At 40.2% G+C, this 20,572-nt stretch overlaps 1 protein-coding gene across 50 annotated transcripts in view; it reads left to right on the top strand.

Moving 5' to 3' along the window:
- Positions 1–19,515, top strand: part of KTN1 (kinectin 1) — a 120,556-nt gene extending 101,041 nt beyond the window's left edge. For 8 of the 50 annotated variants that reach the window (XM_089309682.1, XM_089309684.1, XM_089309678.1 and 5 more), the window contains 9 exons: positions 3,334–3,414; positions 4,170–4,259; positions 4,389–4,481; positions 5,885–5,956; positions 6,189–6,272; positions 9,154–9,237; positions 11,472–11,564; positions 13,061–13,174; positions 19,025–19,515. In XM_089309682.1, coding sequence (XP_089165808.1) covers positions 3,334–3,414; positions 4,170–4,259; positions 4,389–4,481; positions 5,885–5,956; positions 6,189–6,272; positions 9,154–9,237; positions 11,472–11,564; positions 13,061–13,165 — 702 coding nt within the window. In that variant the 3' untranslated portion in view covers positions 13,166–13,174; positions 19,025–19,515. Of the gene's footprint in view, positions 1–3,333; positions 3,415–4,169; positions 4,260–4,388; positions 4,482–5,884; positions 5,957–6,188; positions 6,273–6,434; positions 6,519–9,153; positions 9,238–11,471; positions 11,565–13,060; positions 13,210–19,024 lie in introns of all 50 variants that reach the window. The other 42 variants (XM_070053621.2, XM_051822910.3, XM_051822908.3 and 39 more) reach the window with 14 other exon arrangements.
- The last annotated feature ends 1,057 nt before the right edge of the window (positions 19,516–20,572 follow it).

The following is a 20,572-nucleotide window of genomic DNA, read 5'->3' as shown; positions in this document are numbered from 1 at the left end:
AGTTCTGTCCTGGCTGTTCTGCTTCCAGTCCAGCTCCCTGCTAATGGCCTGAGAAGGACAGTGGAGAATGGCCCAAGTGTGTGGGTCCTTGCCACCCAGATGGGAGACCCAGATGAAGCTCCTGACTGGCCTGGCCCAGCCTTCTGTTGTGGCCATGTGGGGAGTGAACCAGCAGATGCAAGCTTGATCTCTCTTTAATCTCTCTCTCTCTGCCTCTCTGACTCTTCCTCTCTCTTTCAAATAGATAAATAAATCTTTTTTCTTAAAGATAAAAATTCCTTTAGAAAATACTAACATTGCATTTAAAAGAATATGCTTAATTTTGTGTGTAGGGGTGCCAAGAAATTTATGGAAAAACAGAGTGGGAAGAGTGCACATATTCCATATATCTCTCATATCTGTCATTAAAGCTTGCATTTCTCCCGTTGTCATGTATGTTCTATAAGTAATAACAACCTAATATAGTTTGTTTTAATCAGGACTCATAAGGTCGACATGTGACTGGATATTTAGATCTTTTTTATTTTCTTGGTTCTCCTTTTTTTCTCCTCCTCCCATCCCTGCACTTCTTTGTTTTTGTTTCTTTTCTTTAAAACCTGGTGGTCTCTGAAGCAGTTTCCTGCAGTTTGGATTTAACTGACTGCATCCCTTTGGTGTGTCAGCATATTTCTTTATCCTTTGTGTATTCCATGAATTGGTAATTGGTAGAAACCCGAACAGATTCAGGCATGGTGTTTGGGGTGGGGTGAGCTGGGGGCAGGGCCATCCCATAGTTGGTATCATGCATTTCCTTCTGGAGGCCCATTGGAGCTTATTGAGGCTGCCGGCCCAGTCCTTTGGACACACATTGGGAAGCTTTGATAGCTTCTGTGCTTTGTATTACCGCAAGATGCTCGTGATGGATTGTATACATTCCATGCCCTAATCCTGGACTCAGCTTTTTCTCTAAGATCTAGCTTTGCAGGTGTGGGTTCCAGGGATGGTGTGAATAAACTTAATGTCCAGTTGTATGTGTAGTCTGAGAAAATGTAACAGAATGAATAGAGAGCGAGAGACAGAGAGGGAGGCCTTCCAACTCTCCAGTTGGCTTCATGGCCAGAGCTGGGCAGATATGAAGCCAGGAGCTTCTTCCAGGTCTCCTTTGTGGTTCCTGGGACCCAAGCACTTGGGCCATCTTCCACTGCTTTCCCAGGCCATCAGCAAGGAGCTGGATCAGAAGTGGAGCAGTCGGGACTTCAACCTGTGCCCATACGGGATGCTGGTGCTGAAGGTGGTAGCTTAACATACCACAAAGGGGCCACAGGTCTTAGCACAAACTTAATGAAAATGCAGTTCTTTTAAAATGAACGGATTGTGCTTGCTTCAGCAGTACATATACTAAAATGAACAGACTCAGAGCTAGCATTGTGGTGTAGAATGTTAAGCCTCCACCTGCAGAGTTGGCATTCCCACATGGGTGCTGGTTCCAGTCTCCGCTGCTCCACTTCTGATCCAGCTCCCTGCTTATGTGCCTGGGAAAGCAGGGGAGGATGACTCAAGTCCTTGGGTCCATACATCCACGTGGGAGACCTGATAGAAGCTCTCGGCTTTGGCCTGGCCCAGCCCTGGTTGTTGTGGCTGTTTGGCGAGTGAACCAGTGGATAGAAGATCTCTCTGTAACTCTGTGTTTGTAAGAGAGAGACAGAGAGGTCTTCTACCTGCTGGTTCGCTTCCCAAATGGCCCCAATGGCTGGAGCTGGGCTGATCTTAAGCCAGGAACCATTAGTGAAAAAAGACTCTTTGAAAGCTAATTGGATACTAAAGATATGTGTTATGGAGTGATCTCAACCTCTATTCTGTTTTTTATTCGTATTTGATATTGACTGTTTCCTTGAGAATCTTGATAAAGCCCCATAAGGAGTTAGTAGAAATTTTGTGAGTTCTTTTTTCTTGAATTAAACTAAATCAGAGACCTAAGAGCAAGAAGAGGATATTATATTTAAAGTATTGAACAAATACTCCTCATTGGAGTTTGAAATTCACTCAAGAAGCCTCAACAGTTTAGAATTTGGAATAATGACAAAGTATAATTAATGCATGTATTATTTACATTGGCTGACCTGTCAGCATAAATTTTTTGTTGCATTTATTTAAGTATATATTTGCATATGCAGATCATGTCTCATGACCTTTAAGATAATTCATAATACTTCTTTAAGATTAACTTTTTAAAAAAAAGATTTATTTATTTTATTTGAAAGGCAAAGTTACAGAGAGGAAGGAAAGACCCACAGAAATCTTCCATCTGCTGGTTCACTCTCCAGATGACAATGACCAGGGCTGGACCGAGTCAAAGGCAGGAGCTAGGAGCTTTGGGTCTACCACATGGGGGTGGGGGGGGCGGCGGCAAGAATTTGTGCCATCATCTGCTGACTTCACAGGCACATTAACATGGAGCTGGATCGGAAGTGGAGCAGCCGAGGCTTGAACTGGCACCCATATGGGATGCCAGTGTCACAAATAGTGGCTTAACCCTCTGTCTCACAATGCTGGTCCCAAGATTCACTTATTTTGAAATTCAGAGGGAGAGAGAAAGAGAGATCTTCCATCCAACTACTGGTTTACTCCCTAGATGGCTGCAACCTCTAGTGCTGAGCCAGGCTGAAACCAGGAGCTTCATCCAGGTCTCCTGCATGGGTAACAGGAGCCCAAACACTTCTGCTGCTTTTCCCAGGCCATTACTAGGGAGGTAGATTGGAAATGGCAGCCAGGACACAAACCAGTGCCCATCTGGGACTTCAACCTGAAGTTGCAGGCTGTAGCTTACCTACTATGTCACAGTGTTGACTCCCCTAATATGCAGTTCCTAATTTGAATGAATAATTCTTAGGGCATCTTCAAATCTGAAATCTTAATAGAGTGTCTTCACTTGGACTCTTTGTTTATGAATTGAAAACATTTAGTTTTCAAGAACTATTTTGCTTTAGAGAAAGTTTTAAAAATTAATCATTCTGGTTTTCTGTGTTTTAAAGATTGGTGCTAGTGATTATAGATGCCATATTCGAACATATGGTCTTCTACCTGTGAGTCCATCATTCAGTTGTTGGTATTCTTAGTCAGGATAAATAAGATTTTACTTTGATGATGGTAGCATAGAGATATTTTTAGTGTTTCTCAAAATTGAATTATGTTCACTTTATGTAGCAGTTACAGTGCTCTCTGAAATATCTGGCAGGGTGGTGATGTGCATGTAAGTTTCTTTTATAATTGGCTAATTTGTTATTTTGAATGATCTGTTTCATTTAGTTTTTTTTTTTTTTTTTAAATTGACAGCTTTCACTTTTTCTTCCACAGAGTTACAGTGAATGGTTGCGTGGATTTGAAAAGAAGGCAAAAGAATGTGGAGCTGGATCTTCAGGTTCAGAGGAGGTTAAGGTTAGTTCAAGAAGTGAGCTATCTGTATTTTAACCAAACATAATAACAAGAAGTAAATTGCAAGTTGTTTTCATGTGCTTGGGAAAGATAATGATATATGATATATTATTGGTAAAATAGTGATCTTTTGAGAAAGCATAAAATTATTTCATTTTATATAAATTTTTAGAATACTGTAAATCTACTTCAATTTGATTTTCTGCATGGCTAGTACTTGCCAGTTCTGTAACTGTATCTTATGTTTTATTATCCTATACTCTCTTTTTAGCTTGAGCTTTAAAAGTAAAGATAATTGAGAATAGGTTACTGACTGGTTTGCTGGTGGTTCCCCAGATACAGCATTAAGACTATTGAGAAACTGGGTTGTTAATTATCCTTAGCTAGTAAGGTTGAAGAATTCATTAGTATTATTTCCCATATCTTCAGTGGTGTGAATAAAATCCCCTTTTCCCATGTAGCATAGATACTGTGGCCTTCACACAGGGATCTGCTCTGATTTTACCATCTGACTACTGTGTAACAAACCTGTTTATTCCAAAATTGTGTAGTATGTTTTCTAGTAAGAGCATAATTAGCAAAAGCCAAATGACCAAAAAGATCATTGAGATTAATTGCTACTTAGAAAGGTTGAGAATTAGAGTTCCATTATAAAACACTTTGGAACTATTTATCATAATAAACCACTAAGTGTTGCAAAAATTTGAAGCACCAAACTTACTGGTAAAAATTATAGAACTTGATTTCATTCTTTGCAGGTTCTAGAGCACAAGTTGAAAGAAGCTGATGAAATGCACACATTGTTACAGCTAGAGTGTGAAAAATATAAATCCGTACTCGCAGAAACAGTAGGAAATGATTTTTAATCTACATTTTTATTTTATTTTTAAATTAGTAACTATTTCCTTCCCGGCCTGAATAGTTTATTGTGGCATTAGAATATGATTTTTTCAGAACACCTATACTTTTGTCTGTAGGAAGGAATTTTACAGAAGCTTCAGAGAAGTGTGGAGCAAGAAGAAAATAAATGGAAAGTTAAGGTCGACGAATCACAAAAGACTATTAAACAGGTATTTTTGAAAAGAGCTAGGAGCAGTGGATCTCCAGGTGGAGGACCTAGGTTCCTCTTCGCATCACCTAGGAATGAAATGCAGTGGTAGTGAAGCAGGGATGGAGGCAGCAGTCTGCTTTAGTGAGGCCCTGAGCCGATTCTGATGGACCCCCTCCCCTGCCGAAACCCACTGAGTTTTAGAGGATGGCTAATGGAACATAAAGTACTCTGTAAGTTCTAGAACTAATATATGATAACATAGGTTAAAAATCTGGGTTCAAAAATTAGTTATTAAAATATTGATATTTAATCCCTGTCAGTATTCAAGAAAAACTTAAGACATTTTTGTGTTTGTGGGACTTGAGTGTTACTGTGTGGTGTTAATTTTTCTCCCATTTGCTTGAATGTAGTAAACAGTACCATCTGTTACTTTCTTGGGCTATTTGTGCAGAATTTAGGGCTACTGGTACTTTATGTTAATACCTTTGGTGATTAAATGTAGGAGATTATCTGTTAATTGTTAATTAAAAATTATGCACTTTAAGCATGCCTAATTAAAATACCATGCAAATGAAGTAAGTTTTGACCACAGTTTCTATCAAGTTATATGGGATTCTATCATTTTTAAGGCCTTTTAAAAATTTATGACTTCTAGGAGCTGGCACTTCGACGTAGTAGGCTATGCTGGCATCCCATGTGGGTGCCCATTTGTGGCCTGGCTGTTCCTCTTTACTCCAGCTCTCTGCTTATGGCCTGGGAAAGCAGTAGATTTCCCAAGTGTGTGGACCCCTATACTGGCCTGGGAGACCCGGAAGAAGCTCCTGGCTCCTGGCTTCGGATCGGCCCAGCTCTGGCTGTTGTAGCCATTTGGGGAGTGAACCAGCAGATGGAAGACCTTTCTCTCCCTCTCTCTTTCTATAATTCTACCTCTCAAATAAGTAAATAAAATCTGAAAAAAAATTTATGATTTCTATTAAGACACATTGAAAATCTCTGAAATGTCGTGTGTGTGTATTTATTTATTTATTTATTTGAAAGTCGCAGTTACAGAGAGAGAGAGAGAGAATATCTTCCATCTGCTTGCTGGTACACTCCCCAGAGGACTGCAATAGTCGGCACTGAGCGAGACTGAATCCAGGAGCCAGGTGCTTCTTCTGGGTCTCCCACATAGGTGGCAGGGGCCCAAGTACTTGGGCCATCTTCTGCTGCTTTTCCCAGGCCATTAGCAGGGAGCTGGTTTGGAAGAGGAGCAGCCGGGACTCAAACCGCACCCGTGTGGGATTTTTGTGCTGGAGGAGGCTACTTACCTGTTTTCCACAGTGCTTTGCCCCTGAAGTGTCTTAATTGGTTCACAGTTCTACAAAGCAGAAACTCAATATCCTTGATAACTTTACTTGGTCATATAATTGTTTCACATTTCAGATGCAGTCATCATTCACATCATCAGAACAAGAGCTAGAACGATTAAGAAGAGAAAATAAAGATATTGAAAATGTATGTTATTTGTTGATTTGGCATGAACTCAATGTTAGCATTAAGGATTGTCTAAAGATCTGTGTTTTAAGATTACTTTTATCTGGTGATATAGTTATGCCCTTAATATTTCATGTAATGTTTGAGTTGCTATACTTAGGAATATAATAAAGCTGTAATTTTACATTTTGGGCAAACATCATGAAAGGACATCTTAAATGTGTTAACTTTTCCTTCTTTGTTGCATTGCTAGCTAAGAAGAGAACGAGAGCATTTGGAAATGGAGCTAGAGAAGGCAGAAATTGAACGATCTACCTATGTTACGGAAGTCAGAGAGGTACTTACAATAGAATTTTTCACACTTGCTTCTCAATTCAAATTAAGTTTATAACAGTGATAAGGTAGTTCAACATTAACTATTTGTGGCAGAGCGTCCAAGTAGCTACAAAACATGGAATAACATAAGGAGATGAATTTTAAACTCTAAACTTCATTGCAGCTGAAAGATCTGTTGACTGAATTGCAGAAAAAACTTGATGATTCATATTCTGAAGCAGTAAGACAGAATGAAGAGCTAAATTTGGTAAGAAGCTTGTTCTCCACTGGGCATCAAGTAGGCTCTGAAAACACTTGTGTTGACCTGTGGAGAAACCATCCAAACTGTTTCCTTGCTAACCTTCTTAGCTTGGCATTTGTAAGTTCAGACAATCTTCATATTCTGATGACTCCTGAGATGATCTGTCTTTGCTTGACTCCTAAGATGATTCTTTTCTTAGCTTTTAACAATAGCATGTTTGGCTTTCAGCTCTTGATTTTCAGATTTTTTTTCCTATGTTTTATAAAGCCTTATTTCTTGAACAGCATTACTTTCAATGACTAAAGAAACAAAGGCTGAGTTGTGAAGGTTATTTGTAAAGCATACTTAGTATTAGAGCTATTTATGGTGAGAATCTGTTGGAGTCAGCAGCAGTATACTTTGGGAAGAAGTTCAGAAGCATGGTGGTTCTTGATGTGAACCTTAAATTTGCACACAGTGCAGACTTCTTATTGGCCTAACTTCTGAGAGTATTGAAGACTAAAGATACTACTTTTTGTTCAAGGGCAGTAATCCAGTCCTGTTTGTTATTTTCAGTAGATTTTCTGTAAGTTATAAATAAAAACTTGTGAAATTCTTTATCAGTATATTATTTAGAGCATGGTAGTCCTATGGAGTTAGCTAAATGTCTTAAGATACACATCATCCTGTATTAATGGTTCCTAAGTTTTCCACTGATTGTGACAGGCTTAGCTGTTAGACAGGTATGGCTGCCTTGTTCTGTTTCAAATACAGTCATGTCTTCCTGTGACAAAATTGTTAAAGCATGGGATTAAATTTTTAAAACATATCCAGATAAACTCCAGGAAGATTATGTAAATTTGCCCCTGACTCCAAGTTAACCTTGCCCAATTTGGAGTCTCTCATTACACTGCTGCATGTACTGAGGAAGACTACTCATTTGTTGGTGGTTGGTCTTCTGTATTATGGTAATGACTTTATTAGGAATCAATATTTAGAGTAGTACTACATGGAACCATGTACGCACACCTCTCTTTTAAATGAAGTGATTGTTTCACTTACTAGTGCTTTGCTTTAATTGAATTCATTCACATTGCTGTTTAAGACTCGTTTTGTGTTTGCTGTACATTGCACAGATCAGACCTATGATATGTCGTGGCCGAAAGTCCTTGCCCTCAAATATGAAAGGTCATTTGAAAGTAGCTGTTGGAGATTTTACTTTTGACCCTGGTGCTCAGTGGCTGACCCAGCAGTAGCATCAAACCCATAGGATTGTGCCCCGTATTCTCTATCTTGTTTTCTGTTTCTGGGAAGAGACCATTTTGAGTGGTAATTGTTTGGGTTGGTTGTTTTGGAGGTTTTTTGTCTTGAGTTTGGAATCTTTATTTTAGTCTGTTCCTTTGCTCAGAATAGTTGTTACCACATTTTAAGGTAAAATAATTTTGTTTGCCTATACATGCTTTGTGCGTTCTTGGGCCAAAAGATTCACCTCTTTGACATAAAGTATTGAACTACTATTGGGGTATTTAAATTGAGTTTGTCAAATAATTTCCAAGTGGAATGCCCCCTATTAAATCTTCCTTCAATTTTAAATCTTATATTTTCCCATTTTGGATCTCCAGAACTGTTTGGAAAATCATACCATGGAGGGTGGAAGGCAAAAACAGTTGATGAGTTGAATACAAAAAAGTGTTTTTTGGGGCAATATAGTCTTTTTCCTTATTTCTATTCAATTGGAACGATTTCCAAAGAGGCATTATATATTGGCCCCAGAGTTTTATATAAGCTTTGTAACTGATAAATTGGTCATTGAGAAGTCTTTTTTTTTTTTTTTTAAGATTTATTCATTTATTTGAGAGGCAGAGTCACAGAGGGAGGGAGACACAAAGAGAAAGGTCTTCTGTCCCTGGTTCACTTCCCAAATGGCCACAGCTGCTGGAGTTGGGCTGATGTGAAGCCAGGAGCTGGGAGCTTCCTTTGGGTCTCCCATGTGGGTGCAGGGCCAAGCACTTGGGACATCATCTGCTGCTTTCCCAGGCTCATTAGCAGGGAAGTGGATTGGAAGTGATGCAGCGGAGACTCGAACCAGTGTCCATATGGGATGTTGGTGCCACAGGTGGTGCCTAATCAACGGCGCCGTAGCGCCAGCCCTTGAGAGGGCTATCTTAAGACATTTCTTATTGGTGTAAGTTAGGCCAGTGTGGACTTTCACTGTACTTGCTTTATCCTGTTAAATGTCTTTTAAAACATCACAGAATTGACTCTTTTAATTGAAATGTATAAAGAAATACTTTAAGAACCAATTTTATTAATTGGTAAAATTTGCTTTCCTTTTGATTTGGAATAATTTCAATAACTATTTTATGAATAGTGGTTTATTTTTCGAGGCAGTTTACTAGGTTTTGATGGTTTTGTTTTTACATTTGCAGTTTTCTGCTGTAAACTCTAGTTCATTTCTGAAGCCTTTCTTACCTTTAGCTTTACAGATGGGAACTCCACTGCTTAGCTTTTCTATATATCTGGTGCAGCATATTGGCTAATCTCCTGTGCATAGTAACTGTTGGTGATTTCATTCTTTTACATTCATTCTTCAGTTCTAGAAGTGTCAGCATAATTGAAGGATGCAAATGAAGTTAATTGTGGTGTTGTTTTATTTTTACAGTTGAAGACACAGTTAAATGAAACACACACAAAACTTAAAACTGAGCAAAATGAAAGAAAGAAAGTAGCTGGTGATTTGTATAAGGTATGACACTAACTTGTCCTAGAGCTGCCATGTCCTGGGCCTGTGTGTGCCTCCAGTCATTTTGCATCATTCTGTTAACTTGCTTATAAATTTAGGCAGGTTGTTACAGTTTTTTAGAACTAAACTTCTTGACTTGTTTTTCCATTCTTAATTTACATCATCATCCAATTTATATAATTATTTTATAGAGTATAGAGTAAAATTTTAAATTTAATTGGAATTATTTTTGAAAACTTGGTTAAATTAAGGTCTGATTGTATAGCCACTCACAAAGAATGCTTTATTAGAAACCAACAAGTATGTAAGTGTCTAGTGTTTTAGTGTGTTCCTTTTCATTTTCTTGTTTGAATAGATAACTTTTCTTATAATCTCATATACAAATGGATGACATTTAGGATTGCATGTCTTATCCTGTGCTTTAAGTTGACAAGTTACTTGTTTGTGGTATTGTTTGGAGATATTTTAGTAGTGTTATTCATGTGTGCTTATGTCTCAGCTGCCTTAGAGCTGTGCTAGTCTTGTGGGGGAGTCCAGCATTCACTACACTACACATGGAATGAGGGTACCTGTATCTGTCTATTCTCGCTAGTATAGACTGTCACACTTTGTAATATTCGATATTTTAATAATTTTTTTTAAAAGATTTATTTCTTTTGAAAGAGAGAGATATCGTCTGTCCGCTGGTTCACTCTCCAGATGGCCACAATGGCCAGGGCTGGGCCAGGCTGAATCTAGGAACCAGGAGCTTCTTCAGGTCTCCGCTGCTTTCTCAGGCTAGTAGCAGGGAACTGGATTGGAAGTGGAGCAACCAGAACAGGAACCAGCACCCACATGGGATGCCGGCATCACAGGTGACAGCTTTACCTGCTCTGCCACAGTGCCGGCCTCCTAAATTAATTTTTAAAAGTATTTTGTTCTCATTTGAGAGAATGCCTGTTAGTTTAATGTACATTTAAGCTAAATCCATCCTGTAGTGTTCCTGGAGAAGCTAAAGCCTGATTTATAGACAACTACTAGAAAGTATAAGACTGTCTTAGATAACTTCTACAGTGAAAACTGGTGGGACTGGAATGGAAAACTGGGAATCCAAAGCTTAATTCTGAATTACATGCAGTAAAGGGGAAAACCATGCTCATAGCAGTGCCAACATTTGAAGTGGAGTCTTAACACAGTGCATCACCTACAATGGAGGTAGCTAACTGGAAGAGGTTACCAAAAGAATAAACAGACTGATTCAGTTAAAAAAAAAAGTATTCTGCTTTAAAAAAAATCGCCTTTTGAAAAATTAAAAGAAATATTTTTGTTGGTTCTGGTGCTAAGAGCTTATAACTATTATTATACAGAAATCTAGGAATAAAGAAGTACTTCCAATTATTTTACTGTAAATGTGAACTTGGGAAGCTTGTTTCCGAGTCTAACATTTTAATATATATTGTATACTGTCAGAAGCTGAACAAATCAGTTACCTTAATAGTTCGTTTAAATTTTTGACCTCTGGATTAAAATACAAAGCTTGCAATTTTAGCTTAGCAATGTAGTTTCTCACAGTACAAAGGATATAAAACAGAAGCTCAAAGATGTAGACATGTGATGTTATTTATGATTGCTAAAATGGCAATGATAGGCAAAAGTTAACTGTCCCATATCTACACACTAGAAATACTGTGTGACATTCAGTGTGAAATGCATATGAATATTTATTGACTGAAAAGGTTAGCAAAATACTTTGTAAAAGAGCCAAATATGAAAGAGCATTATGTTAAGGCCTATTTCTGTGAAGTTTTCGCTGATTTTCTATAAGCACGTGATATGAACAGAGAGGGAGTAGGGGTCAGCAAACCCACAGACTGTTTTAGGGTTTGTGGGCAACATGGAGTCTCTTTTGGATATTCTTGTGTGTTTCTTTATTTTAACATAAATATTTAAAGATGTAAAAAACTGTGAGCTGTGAGTACCCAGGCTGAGGCCACATTTGGCTGACCCCTGGTCTAGACCAGTATTGATCTAAATACCAACTGTGGTATACAATTTCTGTATTATTTGAACTTTTTAAAAAGTGAGCTTATGTTTGTTTTTGTTTAATCTGATGGGGGAAGAAGCTTTTTCAATTTGGAGAAAAAGCCTTTAATTTTGAGAGGAACTTTGATCTTAATCAAATATGTACTAAAGCCACTGTGTGTACTTTGATTTACCAGATATTTTATTTAGTAGCTATTATATTGCTTTCTGTTCAGGCCCAACAGTCACTGGAGCTGATCCAGTCAAAAATAGTGAAAGTTGCTGAAGACACTACAGTTATTGGGAACAGTGATATTTCCCCAGAAATGGTATGCATCTTATTTAGCTTTGAATCTCTGGACTAATTACCTTGTAAAGTGAAGAATAAATTTTATATATGTAAAACATATATATATGTGTTGCAGACACATACACACAAACACCATCAAACTCTGGGAAAGAATGTGCTTCGTGTCAGTTATGTTGCACCCTTAACGAAAGTTATCTTCAAGACATTTCATCTTTACAATGCAGTGTTTTATGGAGGTTCTTTTCACTTTGTGTAGATTTTAAGATTTTTGTGTGGAGAGGTATTATGGCATAGTGTTTGTGAGTGTGGACTCTGGAGATAGACTACACGTCTGCATCCTGGCCTGCCAGTTAGTAGCTGTGTGACTTTGGGCAAATTCTGTAACTGCTCCATGCTTTAGTTGCCCCATCTGTAAAAGGCAGTGGTAGAAGTACCTGTCTTGTAGGGCTGTTGAAAGGAATAAATGAGCCAACTTATAAGATACTTATACTTGGCACTTAGTATAGTATGTTAACTATTTCACCTTTTTTTAAAAAAAATTTAATTGAGAAAGAGCAAGAGTTCTTCTTCTTCTTCTTCTTCTTTTTTTTTTTTTTTTATATATATATATTTTAATTGGGAAGGAGAGATGGAAAGAGCTCTCATCCTCTCGTTTACTCCCCAGATGCTGTGATGTCAGGTACTGGGCCAGGGCCCAGGCTGGGAGCTAGGAACTGAATGCAGGTCCCCCTTGGGGTGGCAGAAACCCAGTTACTTGAGTCATCACCTGCTGCCTCCCAGGGCCTGCATTGGCAGCAGGCTGGAGTCAGAAGTTAGAGCTGAGTACTGAACCCAGGTACTCTGATGTGGGTTGCAAGCATCTTAAATGCTAGGCTAAGTACTTGCTCTTCTGACTTTTATTGTTATAGTGTACTCTTTGCTGTGCAAGTTTTTTTTTAAAGGAAAAATTGGCATATTTCTGATACTTGTAGGTTTTAGATTTCTCCCTTCGTGGCCAAATGACAACAGTTATAGTACAGTCTTTTTTAAAACAAAATTCATTTATTTATATGAAACCAGAGTTACAGAGAAAGAGAGTTCTATCCACTGGTTCGCTCCCCAAAAGGCTGCAATTGCCAGGCCTTGGCCAAGCTGAAGCTAGGAGGCAGGAGCTTCTTCCTGATCTCCCACGTGGTTTCAGGGACCCAAGCACCTGGACCATCCTCTGCTGCTATCCCAGGCCATCAGCAGGGAGCTGGACTGGAAGTGGAGCAGCCACGTCTCAAACTGGCACCCATATGGGATGCTGGAGTCACAGGTGGTGGCTTAACCCACCACACCACAGTGCCAGTCCCCTGTAGTATAGTTTCCTTTGTTGCTAGAAAGTTTGTACCTCTAGTTAGCAAACAGTGCTTCTCTGTGGTTTTTGCTAATTTTTGATGTTATATTGTTTTTGAGCTTTGTATTTTCTGTTTTTGGTTGCAAATTCCTCTTCCTTATGTTTGGAGTTTCTCATCATTTCCGTCTCCTTTTCAGGAGTCTTCTGAGAAGGAGACAATGTCCGTAAGTCTAAATCAGATCGTGACACAGCTACAGCAGTTGCTTCAGACAGTAAACCAACAGCTCACAAAGGAGAAGTAGCATGACCAGGTGTGCTGGTGAGGACAACCGAAGTGTTGCTATTGGTGGGTGCTGGGGGGAGAGAGGGAGAGAGAGAGATGTATGTTTCCCTTAATTAAAAGAAGCTCTTATTTCACTAGAGGAAATATTCCTTTCTTTCGCAACTTCCAGTCAGATGACAGCCTTTAGCTTTTTCAGTTATCTTTCTATGTTGTGCGTATTTCAAAGGTATTGTAGCTCATAGTGGGGAGCAACCTTCACCTTTGCCTACTTTAACCTTTTAATCAAACAGATCGCCTTATGACTTGGCTACCTGGGTGTTTTCATTGCCGCAGCTACTTGGTTAGTTTATTCTGATCTTTGTTCAGGTAAAATATTTATGTGATCTCTTTTTCTCTCTCTCTTTCCCTCCCTCCCTCTCCCCCCTTCTTCACCTCTCTCTCATGATTTGGTAAAATAAAATGATGGTAACATTTTTACTGAGGTGAGATTGTTAAACTGAAAATCACGCCATCACAGTTTCATTGAATTGGAGGCTGGATTCTTGGTCATTTTATCTGTTTTGGCACTGCTACCAGGAGCCACAGCATTTACAATCCTTGGAGGGGTGTTTGCGTTCATAACATCAGTATTCTGTTTTGTGATGGTTCCCTTATTTACCAGAAGCTTCTGTTTAATCCAAGTGGTCCTTATCAGAAAAAGCCTGTTTGTGGCAAAGAAGATTTGTAATTTATTACTTCTTTTTAGTTAATACTAAGAATTAAACCTATTTCCCTATGTTTCTTCAATAAAAAAGTTTGCTTTTGAAGATCATCTAAGAAATATCTTCTTTATTCCTGAAACGAGTCTTCAATTGAAGCTAAATAAACCTGTTATTAACTAAGTCATGTTATAAGTTCTTATTACTCATATAACCTTGAAAGGTTGCATTTCTTAGCATTTAAAAATAACTTGTATTCTAACTGGTGAATGTAGGGTTATGTTTGTTTTGTTATATGGGTTTTACCTATTTTATGTGTGACTTAAGTCATAGTACTTAGGATAATTATAGTATTTGAGTTCACATTGCATACTTGGTATTCTTCTTTTGAAGCTGTTTGCTTTAAAATTAGCATGGAATCCTAGATACCCAAAGGGGCAGCTTGTCATGGAACTGCCCTTTCAGCCCCATGTATAGCACTGTAAAAGCTACAGATGTTCCAGGGACTGGATCAGCATCTGGGAAAAGTTGGGGTGGACCATGTTGATGGCCCAGACCATAGTTGTCTAGCTTTTGCACAATGACTACTCTCTGGCCTGTGCTTTCATTTAAAATGCTTATTTTTGTCAGTTACCTTTAAGAAATCTTTCTAAATAATAAAACCAGCTCATTTTTTATGTACAGCAAAAGTAATTAGACCTTGTCTCAATGTTTTGTCCTGCATTTTTTTTTTCCTCTTCCACATTAGGAAATAGCCTTGCTTCATGGAGAAGTGCTTCTGTCTCACTTCCCCATAACTTCAGTCTCTTTCTCCATACATTCTTGATGTTGAGATGTCTCACTGACTCTGTGTACTAATTGCAGGTTGCCTTCTTAAGTTTTTACATCTCTACTTAACAAAGATCTTAAAATAAGAAACTATTCTCATAGTATCTGTTTCTTTACTTGCTATTAGTTCCCTTGTCCACGGCAGAATGGCTTCTCTTTCTGATATTCATTCCAGTGAAACCAATTTTGCTGATGTCACTAGTGATTTCCTAATTGCTGTATCTAATACAGGCCCTTCTTTTACATTGGCAGGTTGATTGTCCTGAAACCAAAGATCTGAAATTCAAATGCTCCAGAATCTGAAACATTGAACACTGAGGTGATGCTCAGAGAGGTTTAGATTTTGAAGCTTTTTGGATTTCAGGTTTTTGGATTAGGGTTGCTCAACTGGTAAACTCTGTGGAAATATTCCAAAGTCTGAAAAAGTTCTGAAATTTGAAACACTTCTGCTCCCAGGCATTTCAGACAGGAGATACCGAGCCTGTAATGAGACCGAAGGTAGTTGGGAAATAGGTTAGCATGCGTGCTGAAGTTAGTCAGCAGCTTTGTTTCCACAGAGCTGAAACAATGAGGAGGCCCCTTGACTTCAGATGTCCTCAGGATTCTCTCGTCAGCATCTCGTAGTATTTTCTTTTCTTGCTGTGATGGTCCATTCATGTTAAGTCTTGTGAACCATTTTGACTTGCATGTTTTCATGTTCACTTTAATGGTATTTGCATTGGAGACTTACGCTTAACATTGATAACACCACATTTTTATTCCTGATTTATAAAATCAAAGTAACTTATTAAAATAAACACATCTGCCCTGATGACCTAGCTGGTTGGCAAGCAGCTTCCCTAAGTGAAAATGCAGCATTCTTTTGTCAGCTGATGAATATAGATCCAAACTTGGTGAACGGAAGAATGGCTGGCTTAGTGCCTCATGGATGGTATGAGACCAGAGCTCCGCCAGGCACTTGTGAGCTCTCTCCTCCCTTAGGTTCAAGCCAGTATTGACAGTGGTCACTCCTTACCCTTGAAAAGTTGACCTCACCCTCAGCTGACACTTTTGCGCAATGTATTCACCCTCTGGTGTGCGCTCTTAAAGCTGCTATCAGATGATTAAATTGAAGATAGTAGGTTTTTTTTTTTTTTTTAGGGTGGGTAGGGTTATTTATTTGAAAGGCAGAGAGAGACATAGAGGGAGATCCCATCCATTAGTTCAGTCCCCTAAATGTCTGTCACAGGCAGGCTGGGCCAAGCTGAAGCCAGGAGCCTAGAACTCCATCTAGGTCTCTCATGTGGGTAGCAGAGACCCAAATACTTGAGCCATCACCGGCCGCCTCCAAGGGTATGCAAAAGGAGGGAGCTGGATCAGAAGACTAGAATTAGCACTCTGTTACAGGATGCCAGCATCCCAAGCTGCTTGTACCAAAATGCGGGCCCTGAAAATGTAAATATTTTAATCATCATAATGTAGATAACAGGTTAATTAATATCTGATGTCAAGAAACTTTTTTTTTTTTTTAAAGGATTCTATTTGTTTATCTGAAAGAGTTAGCGAATGAGAGAGAGAGGTATCTTCCATCCACTGGGTCACTCCCCAATAGGCTGCAATAGCCTGTACTTTGCCTGGCTGAAGCCAGGAGTCAGGAGCTTCTTCGGGTCTCCCGTATATGTACAGGGGCCCAAGCATTTGGGCCATCTTCCACTGCTTTCCCAGGCACATTAGCAGGATGCTGAATTGGAAGTGGATTAGCCAGAACTTGAACTGGTGCCCATATAGGATGCCAGCCTCACAGGCATTGGCTTAATCTGCTATGCTACAACACTGAATGCAAAGAAGCCTTGTTCAATATGCACTACAAATAAACATGACTTATTCAAGATTGTTCTGTGCATGTTCAATAAAGGGAAGCTGTTATTTTAAAATGAAAAATGACTCTGCAGTAATTTAGATTTTCTAAGTCCAGATATACACTACTTGGAATTTCTGAGAGCTGCAGGGGTCAGATGTATTTAGTGTATATCCCTAACTTGTAAAAATCTTTGCCCTTCTTTCCCTTTGGAGGTTGTCTTTTCCATTTCCTGCTCAGCCCACACCTATACAGAAAGGCTGCCACCTCCCTCTCTCCTTTTTGGGAAGTGACGGAATTGATTAAGATGACTTGTGTGTGGGTTCGCAACACTGATGCTTACAGTGTGCTGCTTTTGTTCCCAGATACTGATTTTTCCTGTTCACTGGCCTGCTCTCTGGGTGTTGTAGGTGTGTTTCTGACCGAATCAGGAGACTTCACTATCCCAGTTTCCCTCCTGTTGGAACCAGCTTGTGGAGTCCTGTGAAAGGTGGATAGTCGTAGCTGCCCTGGATGAGTGTGCCTAAGCGTGCTTCCAACATCTGGGAACTCCTCTGAGCACTAGATGGTGGTTAGATTTTATTCCTGTGGTACAGCAGACCCAGGGAGACTCTGCACCTTGCCCTCCGCTAGCCGGGGGAAGCTGGAATTTAAATAAAGGTGGTCTGGTCCAGGGCCTGGCTCCTTATTTCTGCTTTTCTCCTCCCTGATTCAGGTGCTCTGTTCCCCGGTTCCTTGTGTCTCTGCTTTCTTTACTCCTCATTCTGATTCCTTGGTGCCAGCATCTTAGGAGTTTCTCTGGTTAAATCTGACTTTTTCCTTAAATTGGTACTTGGTTTGTCAGTGATGAGTTGGGGAGACCTGCAATAGTATGTGTAGAAAATTGAGATGAAGGTGTGTGTGTGTGTGTGTGTGTGTTTGCACATGTCTGTGCACGAACTCTCCCTGCTGCTTTGAGAAGTAGAAGTAGTCTTGTGTTTCTCAAAGAAGAAGTCCTCTTGTGGTGCTGCTGAAGCACAGGAGTTAGTACGCCAGGTGGAAGGAGCTTTTATCTCTGTGCCCCATGCTGGCTTTCGCGCAAGCAGGCTTTCGTTTTTGCAGTGGCACGTTTTTCTGTGGCACGTCAGGGTCTAGTGAAGGCTGTGTAGGCCTCTGATCAACAACAGTTGGTGCTCACTTTGCTTTTTAACCTTCTAATTGTTTCTTTTCCTCTCTGCTCTTTATCATGAAAAACTTCACACATAAAATTAAAAGAATAGGGGCAGACTTTGGGGCTAGTTATTAAGCTGCCCTTTGGGACAGCTGTGTTTCACATCTGACTGCCTGGATTCAGTCCCCATCTTATTCCAGCTTCCTGCTGCTGTGGACCCTGGGAGTCTGGTGATGGCTCAAGGACTTGGGTTGCTGCCACTCATGTGGGAGACCTGGATTGAGTTTGAGCTTCTGGTCTCAGTCCCCTCAGTTCTCCCAGCCTTTGTGGATAGCTGGGAAGTGAAGCAGTCAATGGAAGAATTTCCTGTCACTGTCTCTCTACCACTGAAATGTTAAAAACAGGCAACAGAATAGTGTGAACATCTATCAAATCTTATATCCACTTTATCTCTATGTACATCCATCTGTGTTTTGTTGACGTTAAGCATTTGAAAGTGAGTTTCAGTCATCATGGCCTGTCACCCCTGAGCACTTCAGTATGCATCTCCTGAGAACCAGGGTGTTCTCTTCCAAGCCTGGCGTGTTCTTATATCCAGTGTTAAGCTCACATTCAGGTGTCTTCAGTTGCAGCCAGAATAGCATTTTGGTTATTGTCCCCCAACCAGTACCCAAAGCAAAATTTACATGTTGCATTTGCTGAAGACCTTTTACTCTCTCTCTCTCATGACTTTTAAAATTTAATTTTTTAGTCATCTGACTTGGAAATCTTTGTATGATTTCAGAAAATCCCACGTAGATTCCTCATGGGCGGAGAGTTGTCAGTTTCAGCCCCTTGCTCTTCCGGTGCTCTCACCTTAGCTTTCCGTGCTCTGGAGTAGGCGGTGCCTAGAGGGCTGGTGTTGGGGCGCAGAAGCATCCGTATCTGAGTGCTAGTCTGAACCCCCGCTGCTCTGCTTCTCACCCAGCTCCTCATTAGTGCACCTGGGAAAGCAGCAGAGAATGGCTGAAGTGCTGGGCCTCTTGCACCTCCATGGGAGACCAGGATGGAGTTCCAGGCTTCTGACTTTGGCCTGGCCCGGCCCTGGCTGTTGGGGCCATTTGGGGAGTGAGCCAGTGGTTGGAAGACCTCTCGGTGTCTGTCACTCTGCCTATCAAATAAATACATAGGCCTGTGAAATGTCTGCCTGCAAACTTTGTTCTGAATCCTGAGGTTTTTATCGTTTTGATTAGCATTAGTGTGAATCACGTGGTGTATAGTTGAAAGGGCCGTGCTTGGGCAGACGGGGTAAATACAAGACAGATGTCTTCTGGTTGCCTTTTGTTGCCCTGTTGTTAAAATGGATTTCTTTCTCGTCTTTTACAGAATGAAGTAATTGGGAAAACTGTTCATTCAAGGATAACAGAAGGCATTGTATTATATTTTGCCAAATTAAAGCCTTATTTATGTTTTCACCCTTTCTACTTTGTCAGAAACACTGAACAGAGTTTTGTCTTTTCTAATCCTTGTTAGACTACTGATTTAAAGAGAGAAAAATAAAAGAAGCCAACTCTGTAGACACCTTCAGAGTTTAGTTTTATAATAAAAACTGTTTGAATAATTAGACCTTTACATTCCTGAAGATAAAATAAACATGTAATCTTTTATTTTGCTCAATAAAATTGTTCAGATGATCCAAGTGGTAAAGACAATGTAAAATTTCACATTTTAATACTGATGTTGTACACTGTTTCACTTAACATTTTGGGGAGTAACTGCCTCTGACTTCAACTCAAGAAAACACTGTTTTGTTGCTAATGTAACCTGTTTTTGTAATGGCATCAGCAAATAAAGGGATGCTTATTATTCAAACTTGACTTCCTGTGGTTTGCACTGAGCTTTAATGCGTTTTGTTTTACTACAGACCAAGGTTAATCTAGAACGTAGTTACATAGTTACGGCAGCCGTGGAACACGATAGGATGGCCTCGTTCCGGCATGGTGCTTCTGACTGGAGCTTGGGGTCTTCTCTGGTTCTGTGCGGGGTAGATGGATCCCAGGTGCACTGTGGGTTACAGGAAGTGTAAGCAGTTAGGGCTTCAGACCTGCACTTCAAAGAGGAAGATGACTTCATTTTTGCTATGACTGTTATTTCTGAAGTAATGATTGACTTTTCAGTTTCCTCTTTCAAGCAATGTGTTACACAGTTAACATCTGTTACCTTGTTTGTTTAAAGTTCCCTTTTTAAAAAAATTATTAACAGGTTTCTTGTGCCATTGCGTATCCAAGTACCTGTTAGGGCTCCCAGAAGCCTTGGCTGCGGCTCAGCGTGGCAGTGGGCCTCCCCAGGCGCATCTGCTCTCTGCGGGGCTGCCGTCTCTTGGCGGCGGTTGACCTGGATCTGCTCCCTGTTAGCCCTTCTCAGGGAGCTTTCCTGCCCGTCCACCGTCCTCCCTGCCCTTTCTGTCCCGCTGTAGTTGCCGTCTGTGACGTGAAGGAGTTTCTCATACACACTTGGTTACTCCTGTCCCCAACAGAAAGTCCGCCCTGTGAGTGCATGATTTGTCTCTTTGGGTCTTTGCTGTGTCTCTAACCCAAAGAAAATGCCTGACATTTAATTGTCCTCTGATGCTTTAATGAAAGAATGGATGGAATTCATTATTAGGGCCTGCGAATTCACTAATGTGCTGCCTCCTAACTTCGCCACCTCATAGCATACACGGCAGCTAGTATTTCTGAGGTGGACAGGGACAGGTGGGTCAGGCCGCTCAGACCCGTGTTGACGGGCGTGGGGCCTTAGTGGCGCTCATGCCTGACCTGGGTGCGTTCAAAAAATCCCTGGAAAGTTGATCTGCAGTCCAGACAGGGTGACGTCAGCCTCTGTCCTTTTCCCTCTGCCATGGCCCGTGAAGCTGCTGACACCTGCCGTCAAACC

The sequence above is a fragment of the Oryctolagus cuniculus genome, chromosome 12 (genome assembly GCF_051225735.1).
Source record: "Oryctolagus cuniculus isolate XC-2025 breed Fujian yellow rabbit chromosome 12, ASM5122573v1, whole genome shotgun sequence".
NCBI classification, from domain to species: domain Eukaryota; kingdom Metazoa; phylum Chordata; class Mammalia; order Lagomorpha; family Leporidae; genus Oryctolagus; species Oryctolagus cuniculus.
The sequence above is the reverse complement of the archived record's forward strand: the minus strand, read 5'-3'. Positions and strand labels throughout refer to the sequence as shown.